The sequence below is a fragment of the Sapajus apella genome, unplaced genomic scaffold, assembly GCF_009761245.1.
Source record: "Sapajus apella isolate SASKATOON/1434 unplaced genomic scaffold, GSC_monkey_1.0 scaffold76, whole genome shotgun sequence".
Classification (NCBI taxonomy): Eukaryota; Metazoa; Chordata; class Mammalia; order Primates; family Cebidae; genus Sapajus; species Sapajus apella.
In genome coordinates, this window is record NW_022437016.1 from 6,210,716 (window position 1) to 6,235,649 (window position 24,934).

General features: G+C 39.5%; 1 protein-coding gene across 2 annotated transcripts in view; it reads right to left on the reverse strand.

Annotated features, from left to right (window-relative positions):
- Positions 1–388: 388 nt before the first annotated feature.
- Positions 389–24,934, reverse strand: part of C5 (complement C5) — a 106,181-nt gene continuing 81,635 nt past the window's right edge. Inside the window, exons 31-41 of one of the 2 annotated variants that reach the window (XM_032251481.1) lie at positions 20,555–20,617; positions 18,967–19,048; positions 17,874–17,931; positions 12,436–12,538; positions 11,694–11,768; positions 11,478–11,583; positions 10,286–10,369; positions 9,053–9,142; positions 6,127–6,210; positions 1,496–1,634; positions 389–1,154 (exon numbers count right to left, since the gene is read on the reverse strand). In XM_032251481.1, coding sequence (XP_032107372.1) covers positions 1,148–1,154; positions 1,496–1,634; positions 6,127–6,210; positions 9,053–9,142; positions 10,286–10,369; positions 11,478–11,583; positions 11,694–11,768; positions 12,436–12,538; positions 17,874–17,931; positions 18,967–19,048; positions 20,555–20,617 — 891 coding nt within the window. In that variant the 3' untranslated portion in view covers positions 389–1,147. The remainder of the gene's footprint in view (positions 1,155–1,495; positions 1,635–6,126; positions 6,211–9,052; positions 9,143–10,285; positions 10,370–11,477; positions 11,584–11,693; positions 11,769–12,435; positions 12,539–17,873; positions 17,932–18,966; positions 19,049–20,554; positions 20,618–24,934) is intronic. The other variant, XM_032251480.1, reaches the window with a different exon arrangement.

Below are 24,934 nucleotides of genomic sequence, written 5' to 3' on the forward strand. Positions count from 1 at the left end.
CTCAAACTGAGGTTCAGAGAGAGACCTGGATAGGGCTGGGAAAAGGTCTCCTGATCCCCCATTCAGTTTCTTCTCACCAGGTTGCTGCACTGGGGCCTGCCTTCTAGTAAAGCAATTATCGGCGAGAGCAAGTTCCTGGGGGAAATGAACACATGCCAGGAGGGAAGGAAAGAGAGTAGAGGATCTCCCTTCAGAGGTATGGAGAGGGCAATGGACAGGGAGCGGGCAGAGACAAACTCGCCTACCTTCTTGGTGTGCTGAGGGCTCTGAGGCTAAGCCCGCTCAGGGTTAAGATTCTCTACTGCCTACTTTCTCCACCTTTCTCAATTTGCCTGTCTTTGTGCAGTTGAAGCTGATCTAGCATAAAATAACAGGTTTTTTAGCACAGTTTGAAAGCAAAGTCAGGCTTTAATGATGAGTTTCCTGTTCCTTGGTATTTTCTTTCAAGCAAAGGCCATGTTTTTGTAATACTCCATTTCAATGGACTATTCTTTCAGCCCCAGCAAACATTCCTGAGTGGTAGGTTTGAGGAGGTGTTCCAATTTATTGCTTCCGATGTCCAATAACCTTGGAGGAGTATCTGTCTTCATGTCCTCTAAGGCCATGTTGTTTCAGAAAGTTACAGTGTTTAAAATTGTTCTCCAATAAAGGGAAGTGCCACTAATTCTAAGTAAGCTTTACAAATAAGACCAGCTGTGAATGTTAAAAAAAAAAAAAAAAGAAGAAAAAAAAAGCAAAACGAACTTCAGCAATAGGAGTCCATAAGTAAAATCTGTAGACAGCTGAACTTCAGGAGTTTTAGCATCCATTTATAAAGATATCTTCAGCAAACTCATCTAAATTAGCTAAAAATGCTTGACACGATGAACATGTTGTGTTTCTAGGCCAGTATTCAATCCAGGTCAAGGAATCTAAGGGGTAGATGTACCTACCAAGAAATAAAGTGTTTGTGAGGTGGTCACAATACAGAAAAGCTGAATTTGGTTTCTTTTGTAAGAGCCCAACTGTGATCAGGTCCCCAGGGGTCAGGTTGTCTGCCAAACTCTTCTGTACCAGCCTTTCCTGGGAAAGATTCACAAACCCTTGAGGCATCATGAAGCTGCCTAGGCTCCCATATTAAAGGCAGAAATGACATCTATTTCAATGTCTAGTTGCTAAAAACAGATAATACAATGCATATTTACACATTTTCCTCTTTACAAACAACAATCTGAGAGCCTATCGAAAGAATTGGTATGGTGGTTAGGGGAGGTCCAGTGAGCACTTTCAGATTCATCATCAGGTCCAGACACTTAGATGGTTGATCTGGCAGCTAAGTCATCAGCTGCCACGATGGTTTTAAATCATTCTGTGTTTGACACTCATATTATTTAATTTATGTTCAAAATGGCTTGTTGGTTAAGAGCAGGGCCGTAGAAACACGTAGCCTATTTAAGAATAAATTATACTCAGTTTTGGAGGACAGATCAGTGACTCCAAAATATTAATGACTTACCTGAAGCTGAAATTGTATTTTATCTGGAGGGCTTCTTTACCCATAATTAAGTACTGCCTTCCTTTTACCAGCTCAGCGTTAGAGCAGGTTACCTTTTTAATGAAGGTGATTTCAGAGTCTTTCTCAGCAACAGCTTCCCCTGAGAGACACACAAGTCAAGTAAGGTTATAACATTCAGGTTTTAATGTCACAATTACAAACGCTCAAGTTTGCTGGTTCCTTGTGGCTACTTAGAGGTTTATGGCTAGCGGAGAGCAGTGATATCCATGTGGTTAAGGCTTCAGTCTCTGGAGCCAGACTGGGTTAAACTCTAAGCATGTGGTTTCCTGGCTATGTGATTATGGGAAATGATCTATGCTATCTGTGCAAGGCCTTAGACCCTCATCTGAAGACTGGGCATGATGATAAAACCTACCTTGTAGAACCATTGTGAGATTAAATGGGTTAATATATAAAAAGTGCCTGGAACATAGTAGAAACTATATAAGTACTTATTATTACTCTTATAGAACCAGAATTAAAACAGCCTACCTATAGTTAGTTGAACAATATTAATCTTCATGTTATACAGTAAAATATAAAATTATTTGGTAGTTGGTGATTGTCAACTTTGTAGAAAAGTACAAAATGTGAAAGACTTGGAAAATCTCAAGGATAATAATTTTGGAATTCCCAAAGAACTCACAAGTAGCCAGTCCCCCTACCTGGAATGCATTCCTCCCCATGTTGGCCTATTGAATTTCATTTCTCTTAAAAGTCTACTTCAATTCTTACAGTATCCAGTAAAATATTTTTGGATGCTCTTTGTTTTAAATATCTTTCTGTCTCCTCCTTACTTCTTTTACACTTTAATTTCTATCACAATGTTTTATCCCACATCTGTCTTTCTAGCTAGACTAGAAACTTCTTGAGGCATGGACTGTGTCTGATTTATCACTATATATCCAGGGCTGATATTTAACTATTAAGCTCTAGCAGAGTCATCTTAATTGTTAAATCCTGAAAAACTTCTGAGCCAATTGGCAAATAGTGTATAATAGAAATTGTGTAAATGGTAACCTTTCATTAGTAATATAAATTTCAGTGTATACTCATTAGTTCAAGCTGATTTCTTAGGCTGCCTGATGGTGTAGATTCCTGTTGTGTCAATATCTGAGCAACATTTCCAGCACTATCTGCCATTTCAGCCCCTGTCATAGTAAGCAGTGTGGCTGTGTAGGGCCTTTTTATTTTTTAAGCTTCTCATCATGGAAAATGTAAAGTATATTCAGAAGAGAGAACAGGCAATTACCCTGGGCTTCAACAATCACCAAACTTTTATTCATCTGTATTCTCACCTATTCTAAGCACTCTGTGCTTTGGAGAAATACTAATTTTTCATTAACCTCAAACTACAGTTTGCCTATGATTCTAAGTGGTTTATTGTCAGTGTGCAGCACTTCTTGTATAAATAATGTGGGGTATTTTGATATTTATAAAAATTCATATTTATAGGTGTTAAAAATGAACCCAGAATGAGCAGATGAAGATGCAAATGTTTCTTAACATTTCCTTTTAAATATCATAAAATGAATCTTTGGATTTACTGGAGAACAAAGAAGAAATGATACTAATAAAAAACTGTAGCTTGGGAATCATCCAATGCTATGAAAAATTCAGAACAGTATAAAATGTCTTTTAATACTCTGCAAGAATCAGCATGAAATAAAACAAGTAATTTGTATTTCTGGAATGAAAAGCACTTTGTTATTTCAGTAAAAAGAGAATGGCTTATTACTGCTTGTAATGTGAATGTTGGATACAAATGGTGCTCAAAAGTTGAATTGTGGAAAGATCAAAGTTATAAACACTTATTTCATTAGAATGGCACCTAGAATGCAAATAAAAAATGTGGCCATCAATGAAAAAAAAATAACATCACAAATCAGTTTCATATAATAAAACTTTCAAAATAACAAAAATTTAAAAAATTATCAAAGTGTTGATAAAGCAAACACAAAATTGAAAAATATTTCTAGGATTTTAAACTCTAGGGTATGATTAGTGATAAACAAGCTGGGAGGCTGAGGAGAGAGAATCCCTTGAGCCTAGGAGTGTGAGACCAGCCTGAACAACATAGTGAGGCCCCACCACAAAAGAAAAAAAATCAAGCATTTTAGGACTTGAAATATTTGATAGAATTTCAAAAGAGAAAAAATTTAGTATAAATATATTATTGCAATTTAGCTTTATGGTCCTACTTATTGAAAAATTTATATCAACCAAAATGAGGCTGGGTGTGATAGCTCACACATGTAATCCCAGCATTTTGGGAGGCTGAGGTGAGTGGATCACTCGAGCCCAGGAGTTTGAGGCCAGCCTGGCCAACATGGTGAGACCTAGTCTCCACCAACATACAAAAATTAGTCAGGCATGGTGGTGCATGTCTGTAATCCCAGCTACTCAGGAGGCAAAGGCAGGAGAATCATTTGAACCTGGGAGGCAGAAGTTGCAGTGAGCCAAGATCGTGCCACTACTCTCCAGCCTGGGTGACAGAGTGAGACTCCATCTCAAAAAAACAAAACAAAACAATGTAATCCTGTTCACAATAGCCACACACACACACACACACACACACACACACACACACACACAAATGCCTAGGAATACAGCTAACCAGGGAGGTGAAAGATCCCTACAATAAGAATTACAAAACACTGTTCAAAGAAATCACAGATGACACAAACAAATGGAAAAACATTCAATGCTCATGGATAGAAAGAATCAATATTGTTAAAATGGCAACACTGCCGAAAGCAATTTACAGGTTTAATGTTATCCTATCAAACTATCAATGTCATTTTTCACAAAATTAGAGAAAACTATTTTAGTATTCATATTGAATGAAGAAAGAGCTCAAATATCCAAGAATTCTGAGCAAAAAGAACAAAGCTGGAGGCCTCATACTATCTGACTTGAAACTATATTATGAGGCTATAGTAACCAAAGCAGTATGGTACTGGTACAAAAAAAGACACATAGACCAATGGAACAGGTTAGAGAACCCAGAAATAAAGCCACACACCTGCAACCATCTGATCTTCAACAAAGTCAATAAAAACAAGCAATGGGGAAAGGACTCCCTAGTCAATAAATGGTGCTGGGATAACTGGCTAGCCACATGTCAAAGAATGAAACTGGACTCCTTGAATTCATCATATATAAAAATCAACTCAAGGTGGATTAAAGATTTAAATCTAAAACTTAAAACTATAAAATGCCTAGAAAAAAAATCCAGGAAATACCATTCTGTAAATAGGCCCTGGCAAAGATTTCATGACAAAGACTCCAAATGTTAATTGCAACAGAAACAAAAATTGACAAATGAGACCTAATTAAAGAGCTTCTTCTGTACAGCAAAAGAAACTATCAACAGAGTAAACAGACAATGTACAGAATGGGAATACATTTTTGTAAACTATGCATCTGACAAATTTTTAATATCCAGAATCTATAAGGAACTTAAACAAATCAACAAGCAAAAATCAAACAACCCCATTAAAAATGGGCAAAGGACATGAACAGACACTTCTCAAAAGAAGCCATACACACAGCCAACAAGTACATGAAAAAATGCTCAACATCACTAATCACTAGAGAATTGTAAATCAAAACTACAAAATATCATCTCACACCCAGTCAGAATGGCTACAATTAAAGAGTCAAAAAATAACAGATACTGGAAGGGTGGTGAAGAAAAGGGAATGCTTATATACTACTGGTGGGAATGTAAATTAGTTCAGCAACTGTGGAAAGCAGTTTGGATATTTCTCAAAGAACTTAAAACAGAACTACCATTTGAGCCATCAATTTCATTAATGGGCATATACTCAAAGGAATATAAATCATTCCACCATAAAGTCACATGCACATATATGTTCATTACAGCACTATTCACAATAGCAAAGTCATGAAATCAACCTAAATGTCCATCAGTGGTGGACTGGATAAAGGAAATGTGGTACATAGATACCATAGAATACTATGCAATCACGAAAAGAATGAAATCATGTTCATTCCAGCAACACGGATATGGAGCTGAAGGCCATTATCCTAAGTGAATTAATACAGGAGCAGAAAACCAAATATCACATATTTTCACTTATAAGTGGGAACTAAACACTGAGTACACATGGACACAAAGAAGGGAATACTAGACAGCAGAGCCTACTTGAGGGTAGAGGGTGATAAGAGGGTGAAGATTGAAAAATTACCTATTGGGTACTATGCTTATTACCTGGGTAACAAAATAATCTATACACGAAACCCCCCAACATGCAATTTACCCATGTAACAAACATGCATATGTATTTCCTGAACCTAAAATAAAAGCTGGGAAAAAAAAAAAGAAATTGGACAATACACAATTTAAAAAACTGTTTTGCTGAAGTCTGAGAAAAATTAATTCAATGAGAAATATTTATATGAACATCTTTAAAAAATGTTTCTCCCCAAGTAGAATATAAGCTTTAAAAAGGCAGGAGCCCCATCTGTCTTATTTGAGTCGTATCTTCTGCATCAAATATAATGCCTGCCACATAGTCGGTACTAAAGAACTGTTGAACGAAAGAACAAATGAAATGAATTCTTACCAGTTTTGTAGATATCCAGAAGGGTTGCCGTGTACTTGACAAAAACATTTTCTACAGTGATGGATGTGATGCTAATTTTATAAGCTGGTAAAAAACAAACAAAAATGAAAGAATTCAGTCTTAATATTATTAATGCTATGTCCAGTAGAAGCCAGAATTTGTCAAACATGAGAAATGAAGCATGGCAAACTATTATAGTTCTTATTTCCTCCAAGAAGCTTTCCCCAATCCCCTCAGTGTGATTTAATCTCTCAATCTATTAGAATCATTAGCCCTAGCCAATGTTATAGAACAGGCTGATTAGGATAAGAGACACATTTCATAAAATAACAGATGCACATAAAACAAACAAGATAAACCTTTGTTAGATGCTAAGTTCAGAGGTTGATCCTTTAAGATGAATGAAACCATGCCCCTGGGCATCCTTTGAAGAGCCCCTTATATTCTCTTCTCCATGACCACAGAGGGGGCCTTCTCTCTCATTCAGTTCTACCATGTGAGCTTCCTTGGTTTCTTGCTTTGCTTCCTCATATCACTCCACTGGCTTTGATCTTTGGTTTTCAGGATGATTCTGTTTTCTCACTTACCCTTGCTTAGCAACTACCTAACATGAGCTCCCCACAATCCTGTTTCCTCTTCATTCAGACATCAATATTTGATGCATAATGTGCTTGACCTCAGCTCTGGAAAGATCAGCTTGAAGGGACCCATTCTTTCTATGTGGCCTCTGGAGAGATTTATTTTATTTTGGCTTTTGATCTTTCTACTTTTTGTTTTGAAATGAGTGACCTAAAATATCTGTTTATTCTGGAGATCCCTCAAGTCTTTAAATCTATCCCAGATATAGATTGACAGCTTGAGAGATAGATAGGTGAACTCATCCTGGCAGAACCAAGGGCTATGTAAATTAGTGGCTTAAAATGCAGGAACGATGTTCTGAATTTCAGATTCATAAGTCTTTATGATAGACATGCATAATGTACTTACTATATGGGCCTGGGTAGAGAGACAGAACTACTTAATTTTGTTTCTATTCTGTTATTCCAGTAATAGCTTGTAGTCCAGAAAAAGCCAGCTAAGTGTTTTCTTGGAACAACACAATTAACCCAAATTGGATTTATTCTCTGTGTTAAAATAGATTTCTGATATTTTAGATTTAAAACAGTTCTAAAATGGAGGGAAGAAATAATTTAGTGGATTTTTTGTTTGTTAAAACAATACAGTATTCTCAAGTCTTCATGTTTAACAAACTGCAGTGGGTCTAGGCTGAGTCAGGCAGCTTTTTAGCTTTTTTTTTTTTTCCCCAAAATCAAGATAAATTCAAAGAAAAGAAATGTTATTAAACATACAAAATTCATTCTGTTGACTGCATTACTATTAAGCGAATTCAGTAGACTTCAATGGAAATTATATTGGAGATCAGGATGCATCTTAATTCCACTACTTGCTTTCTGCATGAACTTGAACAAATTATTTAATCTCCCTGAACATCAAAGATGTTTTTTGTCTTTTTTTTTTTTTTTTGGACAGTGTCTTACTCTGTCACTCAGGCTGGAGTGCAATGGCTCACTGCAACCTTTACCTTCCAGGCTCAAGAGATCCTCCTACCTCAGCCTCCCAAGTAGCTGGGACTACACCCATGAGCCATCCATGCACAGCTAATTTTTGTATTTTTTGTAGAGACGAAGTTTTGCCATGTTGCCCAGGCTGATCTCAAACAGCTGATCTCAAAGTGATCCGCTCACCTCAGCCTTCCGAAGTGCTGGAACTACAGACATGAGCCACGGTGCCCTGCCCTCATAAAGTTCTTATGGAACCCTTTCCGTAAGAATGAGAACCCTTTCCACTGCAATGAGAAGCTGTCTATGAAAGCTGTTGGTAAACACAAAGCACCAACTTGGCCGTACTTATTTTTTAAATTTATAAATAACACCCTTCCAATTCCTTCCTTTTTTTTTGAGCCAGAGTCTTGCTGTGTCACCCACGCTGGAGTGCAGTGGCACGATCTTGGCTCACTGCAACTTCCTCCTTCTGGGTTCAAGTAGTTGTCCCGCTTCAGACTCCTGAGTAGCTAGGATTACAGGCATACACCACTATGCTCAGCTAAATTTTGTGATTTTAGTAGAGACAGGGTTTCACCATGTTCGCCCCAGGCTGTTCTCAAATTCCTGACCTCAGTGATTCACCCACCTCAGCCTCCCAAAGTGCTGGTATTACAGGCATGAGCCACCATGCCTGGCTCCACCCTTCCAGTTTCAAAACGAAAAAAAGATTTGAGATCGTGTACAATATGTTTTCTCTCTCAAAAAAAGCCAGCAATAAATGTCAAAAACTGAATAGAAAACAAAGGAGCTAATTTTATCAGGAACTGAGACAAGGCTACAACTGTACTTGGACACTAATTTAGCTCTGAGCTCTGGACAACTAGAAGGATTGAGATTCTCTTTTTGAAATGGAGAGTGTCACAAACATGAATTGCAATCCTGAATATATTAAAAATTATTTGGCATTTATATTTTTACCCTGAAGAGATTTTTTAAGAACCAAATCCCCTAAATCACCTTTGCCTCTGCCTCTGGTCTATCAATTGGAAGAGTACAGAACTGAAATCTTATACCTCTGTAGCTTCTCAGAAGTTCCCTTTGACTATGTTTTAGTGCCTATAATTGAAAAAGATCTATTAGAGGAAAGTATCTTGGCTGGGTATACATGTCACTTCTATTATTTATAATGAAAATCACATTTCTTTGCTGAGGAATAAAACACTTTGCATGTTAATGATAAAAATTGATGGCATTTTCCTTCAGGGGATCACATGGAATGTTGTATCCATATAATCACTATGTAAAGTTTTTGATCTTTCCAACTGAACATGTATTCATAAAATTTCATGTTTAAAGGAGCTATATTGAATTTTTGAACTTACCATATGCAATCTCTGGTTTACAAGCTGTTTGTTTTCTAGTCTCTGCAGAGATTGTCAGATCCAACTCTGTCTGCATTTGCCCACAGTCAGCTAGATTTTGTGAATATTGGTCAAAATAAGGTTAATGTAAAGAAATAGACACTCTCTCTAGGAGTAAACACAGTTTCCCATGAGCCCAGAGACAACCCAATACAACCTTACAAATGTCAGATTTCTAAGACCTGCCCATTTTCTTTTCTTTCATAAAGTGAAACATTACATAAAGCAAAAACAAAACAAAACAAACAAAAACAAAAAACAAAATCTTGAGCATAAGTCACAAGCTTGTCCAACCTATGGTCTGTGGACTGCACGCAGCCCAGGACAACTTTGAATGTGGCATAACACAAATTCATAAACTTTCTTAAAACATAATAAGATTTTCTTGTGATTTTTGTTTTAGCTCATTAGCTATTGTTAGTGTATTTTATGTATGGCCCAAGACAATTCTTCCAATGTGGCCCATAGAAGCCAAAAGACGATAAGTCTTATGACACCCCTGGCATAAGACTTATTGTTAGACCAGGTGGCCACTCCATATTCAGGTCTTTAGAAATGTATGTGCCTCCCTTCATGAAAGGGAAAATTTTTCCATTTTGAGTATAATAAGAATTCCTCTGAAGGAAACAACATGATGATGTGACTGATTTATAGCTATAAAATAGCACAATAAGTACCTAGAAAATGTGTAGATACGGAGGATTTTGAAAAAAAACCACAACCAACTCAGACCCTTATGGAACCAGCTGCTGTTTATTGGTGAGTTCTGGATCATCTTTTCTTTGGCCAAGAAGGCTTTCTTCAATAAAGACTAGGTGGAACTGGATAATAAACAGAATTCTATTAACTGGGAAGCATAACACAAAAGAAACAGAAGCTAGTGGTTCAGTCCCAAGCTTCTGGTCCAATTATTTTAAAAAGACTAGGTGAAAGTAAAATTTCACATCATGTTGCTCCTGTAATATCCAACAACCATCTGGATGGTGTTTCTCTGCCTCCGAACAGCATGAACTATGAGGTTGTTGAGGAACTGTGAAAAAGTGGTTTCACAACGCTCAAGGAATCATTAGCTTTCAATTACCTGAGATAGCATTTGTACTTCTGAGAAAGAACAGTTTACCAAACAGTATCCCCCAGATTATGATTGACTGCTTTAAATAAGCATGCAGCCTAAACATGTTAAATGAAGTTTACCTTCTACACACTTGCACGCGGCTCCTTCACAGACTTTCTGAAGTTTGGTGTCGGAAGTGCTATAAAATATGGTACACTGTTTATCTGTGGCAACAAAAGAGTGGTTAAGAGACGTTGTTTCATTGATGCACAGCATATTTACTAATTGGCGAGTCTCTTACATGGAACCTCAAAGATTGCTTATTCAAACCCTTCTTTTTATAGGTAAGGCCCAGGGAGGTGAAATTATGAATTGACTGTCCTGGGAAGGGTTCCCCTACCCTTAGAAAGATCTCCCCTTTTTAGCTTAGTTCTGTGCTTGAAACATTCATTTCTCAGAAGTGAAATGTTTGATGCTTCCATAAGTAAGAGGAAAATAAATTACATTGCATGAGGATCTTTTGAAAGACTGGAATTGTTGAGGGTGGACAAGAGAAGAAAAGCATATATCTATGTATCTCTATACATCTAGCTCAAGGGGAAGAGTGACTATGTATGTTCTACGTGATTTCAGAATGTAAAACTAGAAGGAATGGGTGTCAGAGTTTCGGTTCACTTTAAGAATTTTCTAACAAGTAGAACTGCCCAAGGTGGAGTCATCTGTCTTGTGAACCAATAAGCTCTTCAATCACATAACATTCTCAAAAGTGGCTGAGTAGAAAAATGTGGGATCACCCATTCAACAAATATTTATTGAGTTCACATTATGTACTTCACACTGCATTAGATGCTAGGGATGCAAGAATGAAAACACTCTGGGTTGATGAGAAAGACATACAAACAAATAATTATAATTCAATATGACAGCTGCTATAATAGAGCTATCTGAAAAGTATAACGAGAATATAGATGGGCTCGAAGTTGTTCTGGGGGCATTGAGTTGGTTTCTCTCAAAAGGAGAGATATGATTTATCTGTGAACATCATAGATAAACTCAAGGCAAAGAATATTGAAGTTGGAGGCCCTATATTCCAGTTATTTTAAAATGAAGAAACTGAGGACTGAGAGATGAAATGATTTGCTCAATGTCAAGAAGTAGCTTGTGGATAGTATTTTGTATGCAGTAATTTGGATGTTTAAATTGGAACTTTTATGAAGAGTGGTCTCTGAGAGAGGGAATACATAAAATGTACAGGACTCTAATGAATTTCTAAATGTTCTGTAAAGAATATAAATTACTCTTCGGAAGAAATATTAGCATGGTGTTGATTACCTGGTCTGTGGTATTCATATACTGTGAAAGTGGCAGGACTAAGAAACCCAACTTCAAAGAGTTCAAATATCCGGAATCGTACACAAAGGAAATCATTGGAGGGAACCTGTTCAACAAATTCAAGGATTTAGGGAAAGTATGGAGAGATGATATTTATAATCTTTTAGCCTGTACATTTTGAATAGTAAAGGAAAAATGGTAGGAGGTGGAGCTTACCGAATTCAGTTGCAGAATAACATGTCCATCTTTGATTTGGTAATCAGTGAATAATTGATCCACCCCTTCCACATGCTAAAGGGGAAAAGAGAGAAACTTAAATTTCATTTCATTATCTTTTTGTTTAAATGCATTCACCTGTTGATGAGATGTCACATCACAGGGATGTGATCCATTATTCAAAAAAATTGAAGAGCAGTTCCTCTTCCTGAAAAAGTCTGAACACATTAGCATATAAACTCATATTTTTCAGAGCATGCTAATGTATGCTTCCACTTCACTTTGATAAATCAAAATGTAGGTTCATTATGTTTTGAAGAGAATATTCTGGCCAGTGCGGTGGCTCAAACCTGTAATCCCAGAATTGTGGGAGGCCGAAACAGGTGGATCACCTGATGTCAGGAGCTCAAGACCAGCCTGACCGACATGGTGAAATCCTGTCTCTAATAAAAATACAAAAAAATTATCCAGGCATGGTGGTACATGCCTGTAATCCCAGCTACTTCGGAGGCTGAGGCAGGAGAATAGTTTGAACTCGGGAGGTTGGGTTGCAGTGAGAGATTACACCATTGCCCTCCAGTCTGGGTGACAAGAGCGAAAATCCATCTCCAGAAAAAAAACAAAGAATAGTTTGGGTGACTCTAATGTGGCATATTAAAATTAAAGGAAGTAAAATTGCCTATAAAATAATTCAGAAAAGAAAAAAAAGCATTCACAACACAATTTAAAAGAAAACACATACAGCTTTTAAGTCATCTTCATTTGCATTGATTCCAGTAGGCAAGGAGATGTCCATTACTGCATGAGAGGATCCTGATGATGATTCTTCCCTGCCAGGCTTGTAGCTAAAATAAAAAAGAAGTTAGAAAATATAATAAATAAGTGAATAAGATTGTTTAAGAAAGGACACTCTTTCTTAGTAGACCTTAATTTTTAAATTTGGGTCTCCATTTATTTGCTTTTCTACAATGTGTGGGTTAAAATCTCTGACTTTAGAGTTGCAAGAGATCTTTGAGTCATCTATTCTCTTTCCTCACTTGATCAGTAATCTCAATTGATTGCTCTACTGGAGCACAGAAGTCATCCACACCAAGCTAACTAGCTGGGGAAACTCAGGATGAGAGTAAGGCACTGGTTCAAGGTCACATGAACTCATGCAAAGCTGCAGAAGAATCTAGGTCTTTGGATTCTCATGTTCGTTCATTTTCTAATGAAGCATATTCAAAGGAGAAAATAAGTTGTATGTTGAAAAGAGATTCAGTAAACATGTCCAGGAAAAGCTAGAAGCAAATACACTAAGTCTGGGCACCGTGGCTCACATCTGTAATCCCAGCACTTTGGAAGGCTAAGGCAGGCGGATCACTTGAGGTCAGGAGTTCAAGACCAGCCTGGCTAACATGGCGAAAATCCACCTTTACTAAAAATACAAAAAAAAAAAAAAAAAAAAAATTAGCAAGGGTGTGGTGGCACACGCTGGTAATCCCAGCTACTTGGGAGGCTGAGGCAGGAGAATCGCTTGAATTCAGGAGGCAGAGTTTGCAGTGAGCTGAGATCGTACCACTGCACTTCAGCTTGGGCGACAGAGTAAGCCTCCCTCTTTAAAAGCAAAAAACCACAAAATATTAGTAGCTACTCTCTGGATGGTGATATTATAAGCGATTATCTCTTTTCTTTTTCTTGCTTTCTTCTATTTTCTAAATTTCCCATAATAGCTACTTTATGTAGAAAATGTTTCAAGGACTATCCTTTCAGTAGGAATTCTGCTGGTAGGAAGTTAAGGAGAAATGCAAACAGGGCACCATGGGAGGGTTTTGTTTTTGTTTTTGTTTTGTAAGAGAGAAAAGAATACTGAAATGGAAAATCAGGAAACTCGGGTTTTTTTCCAGTTCTGAGATTCCCATAAATCATTTCCCCTTTCTAAGCTCATTTTTCTTATTTGTAAAATTAAGTGTGAAGAAGTATAAGTTTGTGTTTTAAATTTGTCTTTATAATTCCCAGGCTTTGGTTTTGGGTAGCAGAGGCTTACAGCTATCATTAAGAGATGTTAAAAGGCATAAAAGAGAGGTTGGAGGGGCTGAGGCTGGGACAGGGGCAGAGGGAGTGTGGTTCTGCAAAAGTTGATTTCAGCTTCCAGCCTCACCTCAAGAAGCTTGAGAGGCAGCTGGATGTTTGAGAGTGAAGCTTGGGAGAGCAGTCAGGATTAAAGGAAGAAATTAGAAGACAGTTTCAGAAGGGGGAAAATGAATTGATCTCAACTACAGGTATGAATATTAGTAAAGAGGAGATACTATGCCAGTTAGTGAGGGGTCAGGGCGTATCTTTTCCTCAATGACACCTCATAGAGCATATATAAAGCAGTTCCAGCTTGGCACAGTGGCTCACGCCTGTAATCCCAGCACTTTGGGAGGCTGTGGCAGGTGGATCACTTGCAGCTAGGCCAGGAGTTCGAGACCAGCCTGGCCAACATGGTGAAACCCTGTCTCCACTAGAAATACAAAAATTAGCTGGGTATGGTAGCACACACCTGTAATCCCAGCTACTTAAGAGGCTACGGCAGGAGAATCGCTTGAACCCAGAAGGCGGAGATTGCAGTGAGCCAAGATGGCACCATTGCACTCCAGCCTGGGAGACAGAGCGAGACTTCCTCTCAAGAAAAAAAAAAAAAAAATCAGTCCCCATTAGAAGTTATAGATGTAATATTTGCCACAATAATGAAAAGTATTCTAAATTCTGACTCATAAAAATTTAACCTCATTCTTACCAAATTTGACAATTTAGAACAGAATATAAAACACTCGGAACTCTAATGTGACATCTGAACATCTCCCTTATTGGATGCGTAGAAGCAGAGAACTCTTGCTCACAGATGCAAACACTTTGTCAGCAGGATGGAAAAGGGCCTCCCGAGTGGAGAGTGTCTATGAAAAGGTTGCTGGAGCCTTGATGACTGGTTGCCATGGAGACTGTTTCAATGGTGGAACTGAAATCCTCCTTTCAAGAAACCCTTTGCCTGCTGCCAAAACCAGCAGTCTTCCCCAAAGGCATTTTGTTGCGAGAGAAATGAAATCCTTTTTTTCTTAGGAATACAACAAAGAGGTTGTAAAAAGGTAAATACACGAAAGAGACCCTCTGAACACAGAAATTTCATGCCGGCATTCTCTCAGGAGAGAGAATATTTGAAGGCAAAGAAGTTCTTACAGTACTACACAGTTCCTTTTGGAATTTACCCAACCTAACTTCAGTGTCAGCAGAGCCAAAAGCATATTCCACCCGCCTTTCTGGAACATTCTGTCCCCAATTTGTAAAAACCAAAGGATAGACTATTCAAGATTGCATTTCTCCTTGCTTTCTTTTGTGTATTGATAATCTGGAATTAGGCCTCCTGCCAATGAAGTCAAATGAACCAGTTTTTGATAGCCTTTTTCTGTACAACAGAATCGTGGACAATTAGAACTGGCACAACATTTGAGATAAGGTAGTGCAATATTCTTGCTTTATAGAAGAGTACTGGAGAAGTTAGCTGATTTCCTGAAAGTCACTGGAGTTCTTACTGGCAGAGGCTACCCCACAGGTATCTCACCCTATCAGTGAGCTCCTCTTTGTGGCAAGTCCAGATGCCTCCCTGTAGGGTCCCAGGCACTGATTTGAGCTCTGCCCAGAAGTTTGCTCACACTTCCCTTTGACAGCTGTTACAAATTTAAAGATAACTGTGATCATGCTCCCCAGCTGGTAGGTGCCCAAGGGTACGAATGGCATGTAAGAGGAAAGAAGCTGCCTGGGAAAGGGCAACCTTACTGGAAAGACATTAGGGAATGAGGAAAGATGTTTGAGTGGAAACAGAGAGCAGGGACTGGCCACAGAAGGAAGTAGGAAATCCTGAAAGGAAGAAATGCCAATGAGGAAGGAAATAGGGCTGAGTAGTGAAGGAATCCTAAGATGCGATTGGGCTTGGGACATAGAGAAGGCTGGGAAACAGCTGGGAGTAAGACAGGGAGAAACAGTACGCTGTTCCTTAGGCTTAGTGGTCTTAGATTACACTGATTGAAAGAGGTGGTTTAGGCTGGGTGTAGTGGCTCAGGTGTGTAATCCCAGGACTTGGGAAGGCTGAGGGGTATAGATCACCTGAGGTCAGGAGTTTGAGACCAGCCTGGCCAACATGGCGAAACTGCATCTCTACTAAAAATACAAAAATTAGCCAGGCATGATGGCATACACCTGTAATGCCAGCTACTCAGGAGGCTGAGGCAGGATAATCTCCCGAACTTAGGTGGCAGAGGTTACCCTGAACCAAGATCATGCCACTACACTCCAGCCTGGGCAACAGAGTAAGACTCCATCTAAAAAAAAAAAAAGAGGTGTTTTAGATACTGGATTGAGCATCAGAGGTTGGGGATTTGAGTCCCTGGCTCTGCCTCTAACTCTGTGAGCACTTGGCAAGTGACTTTATCTCTTTGGGTCTTAGTTTCTTCATTTCCAAAATAAGAGTATTATCATATCATCCCTAAGGTCCTTCTTAGCTCTCATCTTTTGCACAACACTATTGAATCTCCATGTTACCCACATTGGGTGCATGATTATAAGTAAAATCAGCAAAATGCCATCCATAGATATCACTGTTATTGACAATACAAGCGTTAAGAAAATAGAACACAATAGAAAGGATTGAGGGATGATGGAAAGAACAGGGAAGAAGTCTGTTCTTTCAGTCCTGGCTCTACCACTATCTGATCACACTGTGTGATCACCAAAGCCAAAAGTCAATATATCTTTTCAAATACCATATATTCTTTTTTTTTTTTTTTAAACACGGTCTCACCTTTTTGTCCAGGCTGGAGTGCGGTGGCATGGTCACAGCTTACTGCAGCCTCAACCTCCTGGGCTCAAGCAATCCTCCCGCCTCAGCCTCCCAAGTAGCTGGGACTACAGGTGTGTGCCACCACGTCTGGCTAATGTTTAAAATTTATTGTAGAGTTGGAGTCTAGCTATGGTGTTCAGACTGGTCTTGAACTCCTGGGTTCAAGCAATCCTATTGCCTTGGCCTCCCAAAGTGTTGGGATACAGTATAAGCCACCATATACAGCAAAAAACCTACACTTTCATAAATGTTTTAGGATGGTGGTTGTGGTAAGCAGAATAATGGCCCCCAACAATATCTATGTCCTAATCCCCTGAACCTGTGAATATGTTACCTTATGTGGCAAAGATAACTCTACAGATGTGATTAAATTAAGGATTTGAGATAGGGGGAGGATTAGCTGTGTAGGCCTAATGTAAAGACAAGGATCTTTATGAGGAAAGGAAGCAAGAGAGTCAGAGAAGGAGGTGTGATCATGGAAGCAGGGGTCACAGTCAGAGAGAGATTGGAAGATGCTATGACACTGGTATTGAAGACAGAGGAAGGGGACACAAGCCAAAAACTCAGGTAGCCTCTAGAATCTGGAATAGACAAAGAAATTCTAGAGCTTCCAGTAGGAATTACAGCCCTATCCAACTCCTAGATTTTAGGACTTTTCACCTCTAGAATTGCAAGATAGTAAAACTGTGTTGTTTTAAACCATTAAGTTTGCAATAAATTGTTACTTAGCAATAACAAAAAACTAATACAGTGGCCAATTGAGGCCTCTATATTTAGTTGGCAGAGGGTTGAACATCAGTGGTTCTCAACCCTGGCTACCATTAGAATGACCTCTGGTGCAAGGGACATGTCTAAGAGCTCTCCACCTGACTTCAATGTACAGCTTGAGTCGAGAATCTAGCTGATAATTGCCAGGGATTTTATTAGGTAAATGTGATTTTTCTAAGTTAGAGAGTTGGGGCTAATTTTGAGAGAATCTTTTATGTATTTTTTTTCCAATTTAAAAAAAATCACATCTCTACCCCTCTGAAAGACAGAAAAATTTATATGTATATTCTCTATTTGTGAGCTTGGGTTGAAAGAAATATTAATATTATACTGTTTGAATCAGAAGACAAAAATGAGAGAAAAAACTATATGAGCAAAACCAAGGCTGTTCTTCACAGTAAGTAGCTATTTCAGAATACATATGTTCTGCATTTTTAAACAATTGAACAATTTTGTATCTCCCAGACATACTAAAATTTAGAAATATGTAAAGCAACAATACTATAACAAAAATGAGAACTTGAAGTCTATACCCCCCTTTGTGGAAATGGGCTCACCTGGCACATGCTACTATGCGTTTGTAATCAGAGTTGCTGTAGCCTCTGTAGCTGGATGCTGGCACACACAACAAGAAAGCAAACAGAAAAATATAAGAGTAAACTGTTTTCAGTTGCTTTGGAACCTGTCAGAACAGAATCATTAATGAACAAATCTCTGAACACACTGAACAATGATTTGTGATTTGCAAGTTGATACTTTTGGTGGTTCTAATGGAAATTCATGGTTATTAACAATACCAGGAAGTCTTTGAATAATTAGAACAGCACACTGCTCTCAAATAACTTATAAATTAAGGAAGAAATTATTAAAGATAAATATGTATTGGTAATATGTTTGGGAGATATTGGAGGGAGGAAGAGCAGATGCCTGGATTTGCTGGTAGTTGGGAAGTTTCTTGTAGGAACACGCTTCTGAGCCACAGATGGAAAATATCAGGGCAGAGGCAGCAGTGTTCATTCTGATCCTGAAGGCAGTGGAGAGAGAAGGAGGACTGGAGTGTGCAAATGGACTTGCTTTTGGACCGGGAAGGGAGAACCAACCAGCGGAGGGATGTGAGGGCCTTGGGTTAAAAAAAAAAAAAATGGTGGAAGAATACATTTAAAGAAAAAATGATAAGTACAGGAGAGACCAAGTTAAAGATGGAGGCAGAGAAATGTACATTTGCTAGACCCCTTGGAATACAGAAAGGCTAAGGGATGGAAAACTAATAGGGCGATAAGAGATTTCAAGGTCCCAGATTGGAAGGCTAACGCAAAAGTAACAGAAATTCCTAGTTCTGGAATTAGATCTTAATGTGACTTTACAACTAGTTACACTCTTTAAAAGTCACAGTCAGTCAAAACAATTTGTTGATCAATAGCAAATACATTTAGCTTAGTTATTGTTATTGAATATTAGCTTCTATTGTTAAAGAGTCATATCTATTGCAAAAAATGGAAGTAATATTTACTTGGATGTCAACCTGCTAAAGTATTTGATTCAGAAATTTTGCTTTTTGAGTAAGCATATTTTTCCTAATCAGGGAAGCTCTCTATTTATAAACATTCTTTATGTTTAGCCAAAATTACAGCATAAAAGCTGCTATTTTACCTTCAATATCCTGAGTGTCAATTTTCAGCTGAAAGCTGCAAACTTCTTCAGAGGTACTGGTTTTGTGAACTACAGTTGTTACCTACATTGGGGACAAGTAAGCAAAAAGTTTCTATTTAAAGTGGGAAAGTGAAGAAGGTATTATGGCAGCACTGCTGCTGCAAATGGGATGCCTGAAGGATCATTTTCATAATCCAGCACAAATGGTGTACATTAGTGACTCATTTTTGCAGCAGCTGGACTTTAAGCAAACTCCATAATCTAAACCTGAGAGGCCCAAAGTAAGCAAAATATAAATTCTGGCTTAGAATCTTGGTCTAAATTCCATGCAGTCAAATCTGGGCACCTTACTCTACAGGAGAGTTCCCAAGGTTCTTGTTTTTGAACCTTTCCACTTTAATTTTACACACAACACAAGTCTAGGAAGTGTGGGTTTCTTCCAACCACACACTATCATGGCAAACAACAAATGATAGGTGTGTATAAATGGGCAGATGTACTGCCAGAAGTAAATATACTGACAGCAATCAGAAATGACAGAAAAGTGGACAATCTCTCCTCCCCATATAAACTCACAACAGTCCTTGAAGGAATGAATGTACCAAAGATTAGAGCATGATTAAAATTATCAACAAAATGTTAATTTATGCTCAGAACATGCAATTTAAGCATGCATAAACATACTTAAACAGCCTAGAAAAATTTGCACCTGCCAGCTGGTCGTGGTGGCTCACACCCATAATCCTAGCACACTGGCAGGTCAAGGCAGAAGGATCACTTAAGGTCGGGAGTTTGAAACCAGTCTAGTCAACATGATGAAACTCTATCTCTACTAAAAATACAAAAATTAGCTGGGCATAGTGGCATGTGTCTGTAATCCCAGCTACTGGGGAGGCAGGAGAATTGCTTGAACCTGGGAGGCAGAGGTTGCAGTGAACCAAGATTGTACCACTGTACTCTCTAGCCTGGGCAACAGAGCAACGCTCCGTCTCAAAAAGAAAAAAAGAAAAACAAGTTGCAACTACCAAGTGCCTAAAATGAAAAAACAAGCCTTTATGAATAACAAGTCTCCCAAAATGCTGGATAAATGAGATGGTACAGAAAACACATATATACAATGTACACATATATATGTATATATGCATATGCTATACGCATATGTGCTCTCTCAGAGCTCTTCTGAGAGTAACTGGATGAGACACTGAAAATCCTATGCCCACAGAAGGTGCTAAACAATGCTGGCGTTTCCCCTTTCCCTTCTACATGTAAATAAAATGTCTTGAGATCTCCTGAGTGAACCATATGCATATGCATATATACATATATAATCATAAAATTATATATCTCCATAAATGCATATATAATTTCTATAAATATACAGAATGTATAAAGATTAACATTGTTATTTTCAAAAAAATTGTGAGAATAGTTACAAAGATTGCTAGAAGGATTTACATAAGTGAATCTCACTTTAGTCATAGTTACTCAAGCCCAGATTTCTGTGACTTTGTGGCAAAGCCCCTAACTTTTATGTTACTTAGTACAAATAGACACATAACTCATTATTGGCCATCAATTAAATACTTACATGTACCGTAGCCAAGCCACTGCCAAATCCTGTACTGACAACGAGGTCATCATCGAGAAGCACCTGGAAAGATGGATAGGGAAACCATGCTTTCTTTCATCATTTGATAGGGAAGGAGGATAGAGCTATCTATGAAGAGTGGGCTGACACCTACCAGCCTCCTCTCTCAGAGCTCTTCTGAGAGTAACTAGATGAGACTGAAAATCCTATGCCCATAGCAGCGCTAAACAATGCTGGCATTTCCCCTTTCCCTTCTACATGTAAATAAGATGTCTGAGATTTCCTGAGTGAGCCAACAAAAGCAACATATCAGAGGTCACTTCTGGTTACATTTTCATTTACATATGGCCATGGCAAACCTGGATCTTCATCTCCTTTTGCCAACTGAGTAAATTCCTTTCTGTGCCTAGCTCAGTAATCAGCATCCTGTGTGCCAGTGGAGATTGTTTTCATTAGAACCCAGAGCAGGGAACCTCCACATAACTTGAAAATGTGTGCATCTCTGAGCTCCTCCTTTACATCTCTTTTACCCCTTTTCCATGTCTTGATGGTTTATCTTTTCCACTTGTCACCTGCCTTTGTTTGCAGAAACCCCTGGTATCTCACCCCAAACCACTAGCACCCCACTCAAGCCTGCCAAATCCTTACTTGCTTCTGCTCTTTTTCCAACTCTGCTAGGAGGAAAGTGAAGACATGAATGGAGTTAAGTCATTCTCCTCCATGGAAACTCTGTCATCCAAATGCTCCCTAATTTGTGGAAAGTATGGGAGAGATCATTTTGAGCCTGAGGAGTTGGTACTTCCTTTACTTAAAGCCTCCCCTTTCCTTAGCTTAGCATAATAATGCAAGAAGGATTGGGCATAAAGTTTCTCAATCTTTCCTTCAAATTTTAGTAAATACAGGAAAGTAGGAACAAGAAAGAACAACTTTCTTGTTCTCCCTGATAGAATATAGCAGTATTTGCTGGAAAATGAGTGTCTTGAGATACTGCATGTGAAAGGCATGCATGACAACTATGTTTGGAAAATGCTGTGCACAGTACCCTGCCTCTGCCCCCTTTTCATACCCAGAGTCACCACACTTAATCACATACATATTACAGAACAGGGAGATTCTAGATTAAAGAACTTGTTTAACTTCATTTAAACTAGAGTTTCTCAACCACCTAACACTCTCTCATGGAACACATTTCAGAAAACACTGGAGTAAAAAATTTCACACTAGATAATAACAGCCCAGGTTTCACGTGAAAGGAACATCCTGGGCTGAGGTTTAAATTTTGACCTCAAGTAGGTGGAAGGTCAAGAGATCCTCTTTAGAGCTTAGACTCAGAGCACGAATCTCTGGTGAATTCTAAATGATCCCAGGGAAAGGAGACACATTCCCAAACTAAGGACCACAAGCACAAATGCCTGCAGAGGCCTGGGCACAAAGCAAGTATGGACGTACATGCACATGCATACATCCTATGACTGGTGGGGACTGCAGCAAATTGAAGAAGGCATGCCAATGCCCAGTGCCTTGCTGCCAAATCTTCTGGTTTATAAAGGGAAGTTGGGAATCAGGTTTTTATTTGAAATCTCTGGATTCTTAAATGTTGTCATGTATCTATATCTATGTTTATATCCATATCTTTTTTCTTTTATTATGGGCCACCAGTTTGCAATTTTTGCATTAAATTTTATTTCTCTGCCAGGTGCAGTGGCTCATGCCTATAATCCTAGCACTTTGGGAGGCTGAGGCAGGGGGATCACCTGAGGTCAGGAGTTTGAGACCAGCCTGGCCAACATGGTGAAGCCCCATCTCTACCAAAAATGCAAAAAATTAGCCAGGCGTGGTGCAAGCACCTGTAATCCCAGCTACTCAGGAGGCAGGAGAATTGCTTGAACCCAGGAGGCAGAGGTTGCAGAGAGCCAAGGTTGTGCCATTGCACTCTAGCCTGAGCAACAAGAGCAAAACTCCATCTCAAAAAAAAAATTTCTCATGCTTGTTTACTTTTAACAAACACCAATTTGTGAAGGATGTCAACAGTAAGGACTATTTCCAATTACTGTACATCTAAATATACTTAAAAATAATGCAAACACAGTAATTAGAAAAATATGTATTAGCAGCTATATGTGGACAGCTAATATTAATATAGAACCCAGTTTTTCCAACATGTCTTTTCGTGAAATTTTCAGAAGCCATCAAAATTATCACCTTTAAAAATCCAGCAGTAGCAAAGGACATGGGGCAAGGAGCTGGAGACCCTAAAGGCCAATTCCAACCTGACCACAGTCTGCCTGTATGACCAGAGCCAGAAAGAACTGAGGAAGGAGACCCCCTTCCCTCGGCTTGTGCTTAGGGGAAAAGGAGGAAATGAAAGTTAAAAGCCAGCCAGATAAGGTCAGTGGAGGAACTAGCTCAGCGCAGCTGACCAGGTCTGGAGTTAAAAATTAAACCCCCTACTCCTGACCACAATCCTATCTATAGGTCACAGGCATGGTATGGAGGAACCTTATCCCGGAAGGCACTGATCTTACTCAGTCACTCAAGACCCCTATCCAGTCATGTCCCCCAAGCTTATTAAATCAATCATGACCCTCTCACATGTACATCTGTTAGATCTCTGAGACTGTGAACCTTTAAAACGGCCAGGATTTTCTTTGTTGGGGAGCTCGGTTGTTGAGGCATCTATGCGTGCCACAGCTCCCAGCTAAATAAAATTACCACTTTCTTTCCTGTCAGATGTTCAAGAGGTTTGTTTGTGGCCACTCCTGCTTCATTTTGGTTCCCTGACTAGGAAGCAAGTTTCGGTTGGTGGACGGCTGGGACAGCCTCCCAAGTGGTTTTGACTTGCCCTGCAGAGCATCCCTGCTGGGGACTCCAGCCCGCTTGGGCAACAAGAGTCCTGAGAGTGCTCCCAGGTAGGCATTGGCTCTGGTGGAAAGCCTTGCCAAAGCAAAGCAACGTAGGCCCTTGCAGTGATCCACCCAGTGGCTGAACACCAAGAAGGAACAGGTGCCTGAAGTGTCCAGACTTCAGAAACACGGTAGGACTTTGTCTTGGGAAACTTTCCCACCCCACTGGGTGGAAGCATGGCCTGATCACCCACAACATGCCAATTTGTTTTGGCACTTTGAGTTTGATTTTTGTTTCTTTATAACTGGTCTCAGTAATCTTGTGTTCTCAGAATTTAGGTGGTGAGCGGTGTGTGTGTGTGTGTGCGAGTAGGGAGGGGCCCAACTGGGCTCATTAGCTGCAAAGTGTGGGGGCTGCAGTTCTGTTAGAGTGGGCCGTATGTCCCAAGTGATTTGTGGGGCTGGCTGGGACCAGGGACAATATGCATAAGGCTGAAGGAAGTGCCCTCACAATCTAGGTATTATGGGAGGAGTAACGATCACTCCAATGCCAAGCAGTGTCTGAAACACTCCCATGAGGGGGATGGTCCTACCCGTCCGAAGTGAAAATGAAGAGAGAGAGTGTTGCACCAAAATGGGGGGGAATCTGAGGGTGGAATGCAGAGTCCCAAGTAGTAATATCGGGCAAAGTCAGTGAGAAAACTTTCTACCTTTTGGTAGTGCTGTTCTTAAGAAGATGGGTAAAACACAGAGCAAACCTACTCCATTGGGAACAATGCTAAAAAATTTCAAAAAGGGATTTAATGGAGACTACAGTACCACCATGACACCAGTAAGACTTAGAACTTTGTGTGAAGTGGCCTGGCCAGCAATGAAGATGGATTGGCCCTTGGAAGGGAGCCTGGATAAGCCTCTGGTCTCCAAAGTGTGGTGCAAGGCTACAGGCAAGCCAGGACACCCCCAACCAATTCCCACAGATAGACTCTTGGTTACAGTTGGTTTTAAACCCCAGACAGTGGTTACGGAGCCAGGCAGCTGCAGTTCTAGTGGCCCAGGGACAGACAGGTAGGGAAAAATCTTGTTCCACCCACCAGAGGACACAGACTCTTAAGGTCTTGGCCAACTTGGCACCAGAAGACTCTGCCAGTAGCACCCCTTCCAATGGCACCCCCTCCTTACTTGGAGGAGAAGTCCCCCACTCCAGAACTAGAGGCTTCTGCATCTCCACAATATTCGAACACTTCTAAACCACCCAGAGTGGAAGGAAAAGGAAGCATGGCTTTAGGAGGCACTCCTCCCATAGCAGCCGGCTTCCCAGAAAAATCACCCCCATTGGCAGCCCAGTTACAACCTAATGTGGGAGTGCAAATGCCTCTAAGAGAACAGTGGTACACTGGGGTAAATGAGGATGGCCACACGGTAGAAAGTCATGCCTTCACATATATACCATTCACTTTGGCCAACCTCATAAACTGGAAAAATAGCAACCCATCTTACACTGACAAGCCACAAGCTTTAACTGACCTGTTTCAGACTG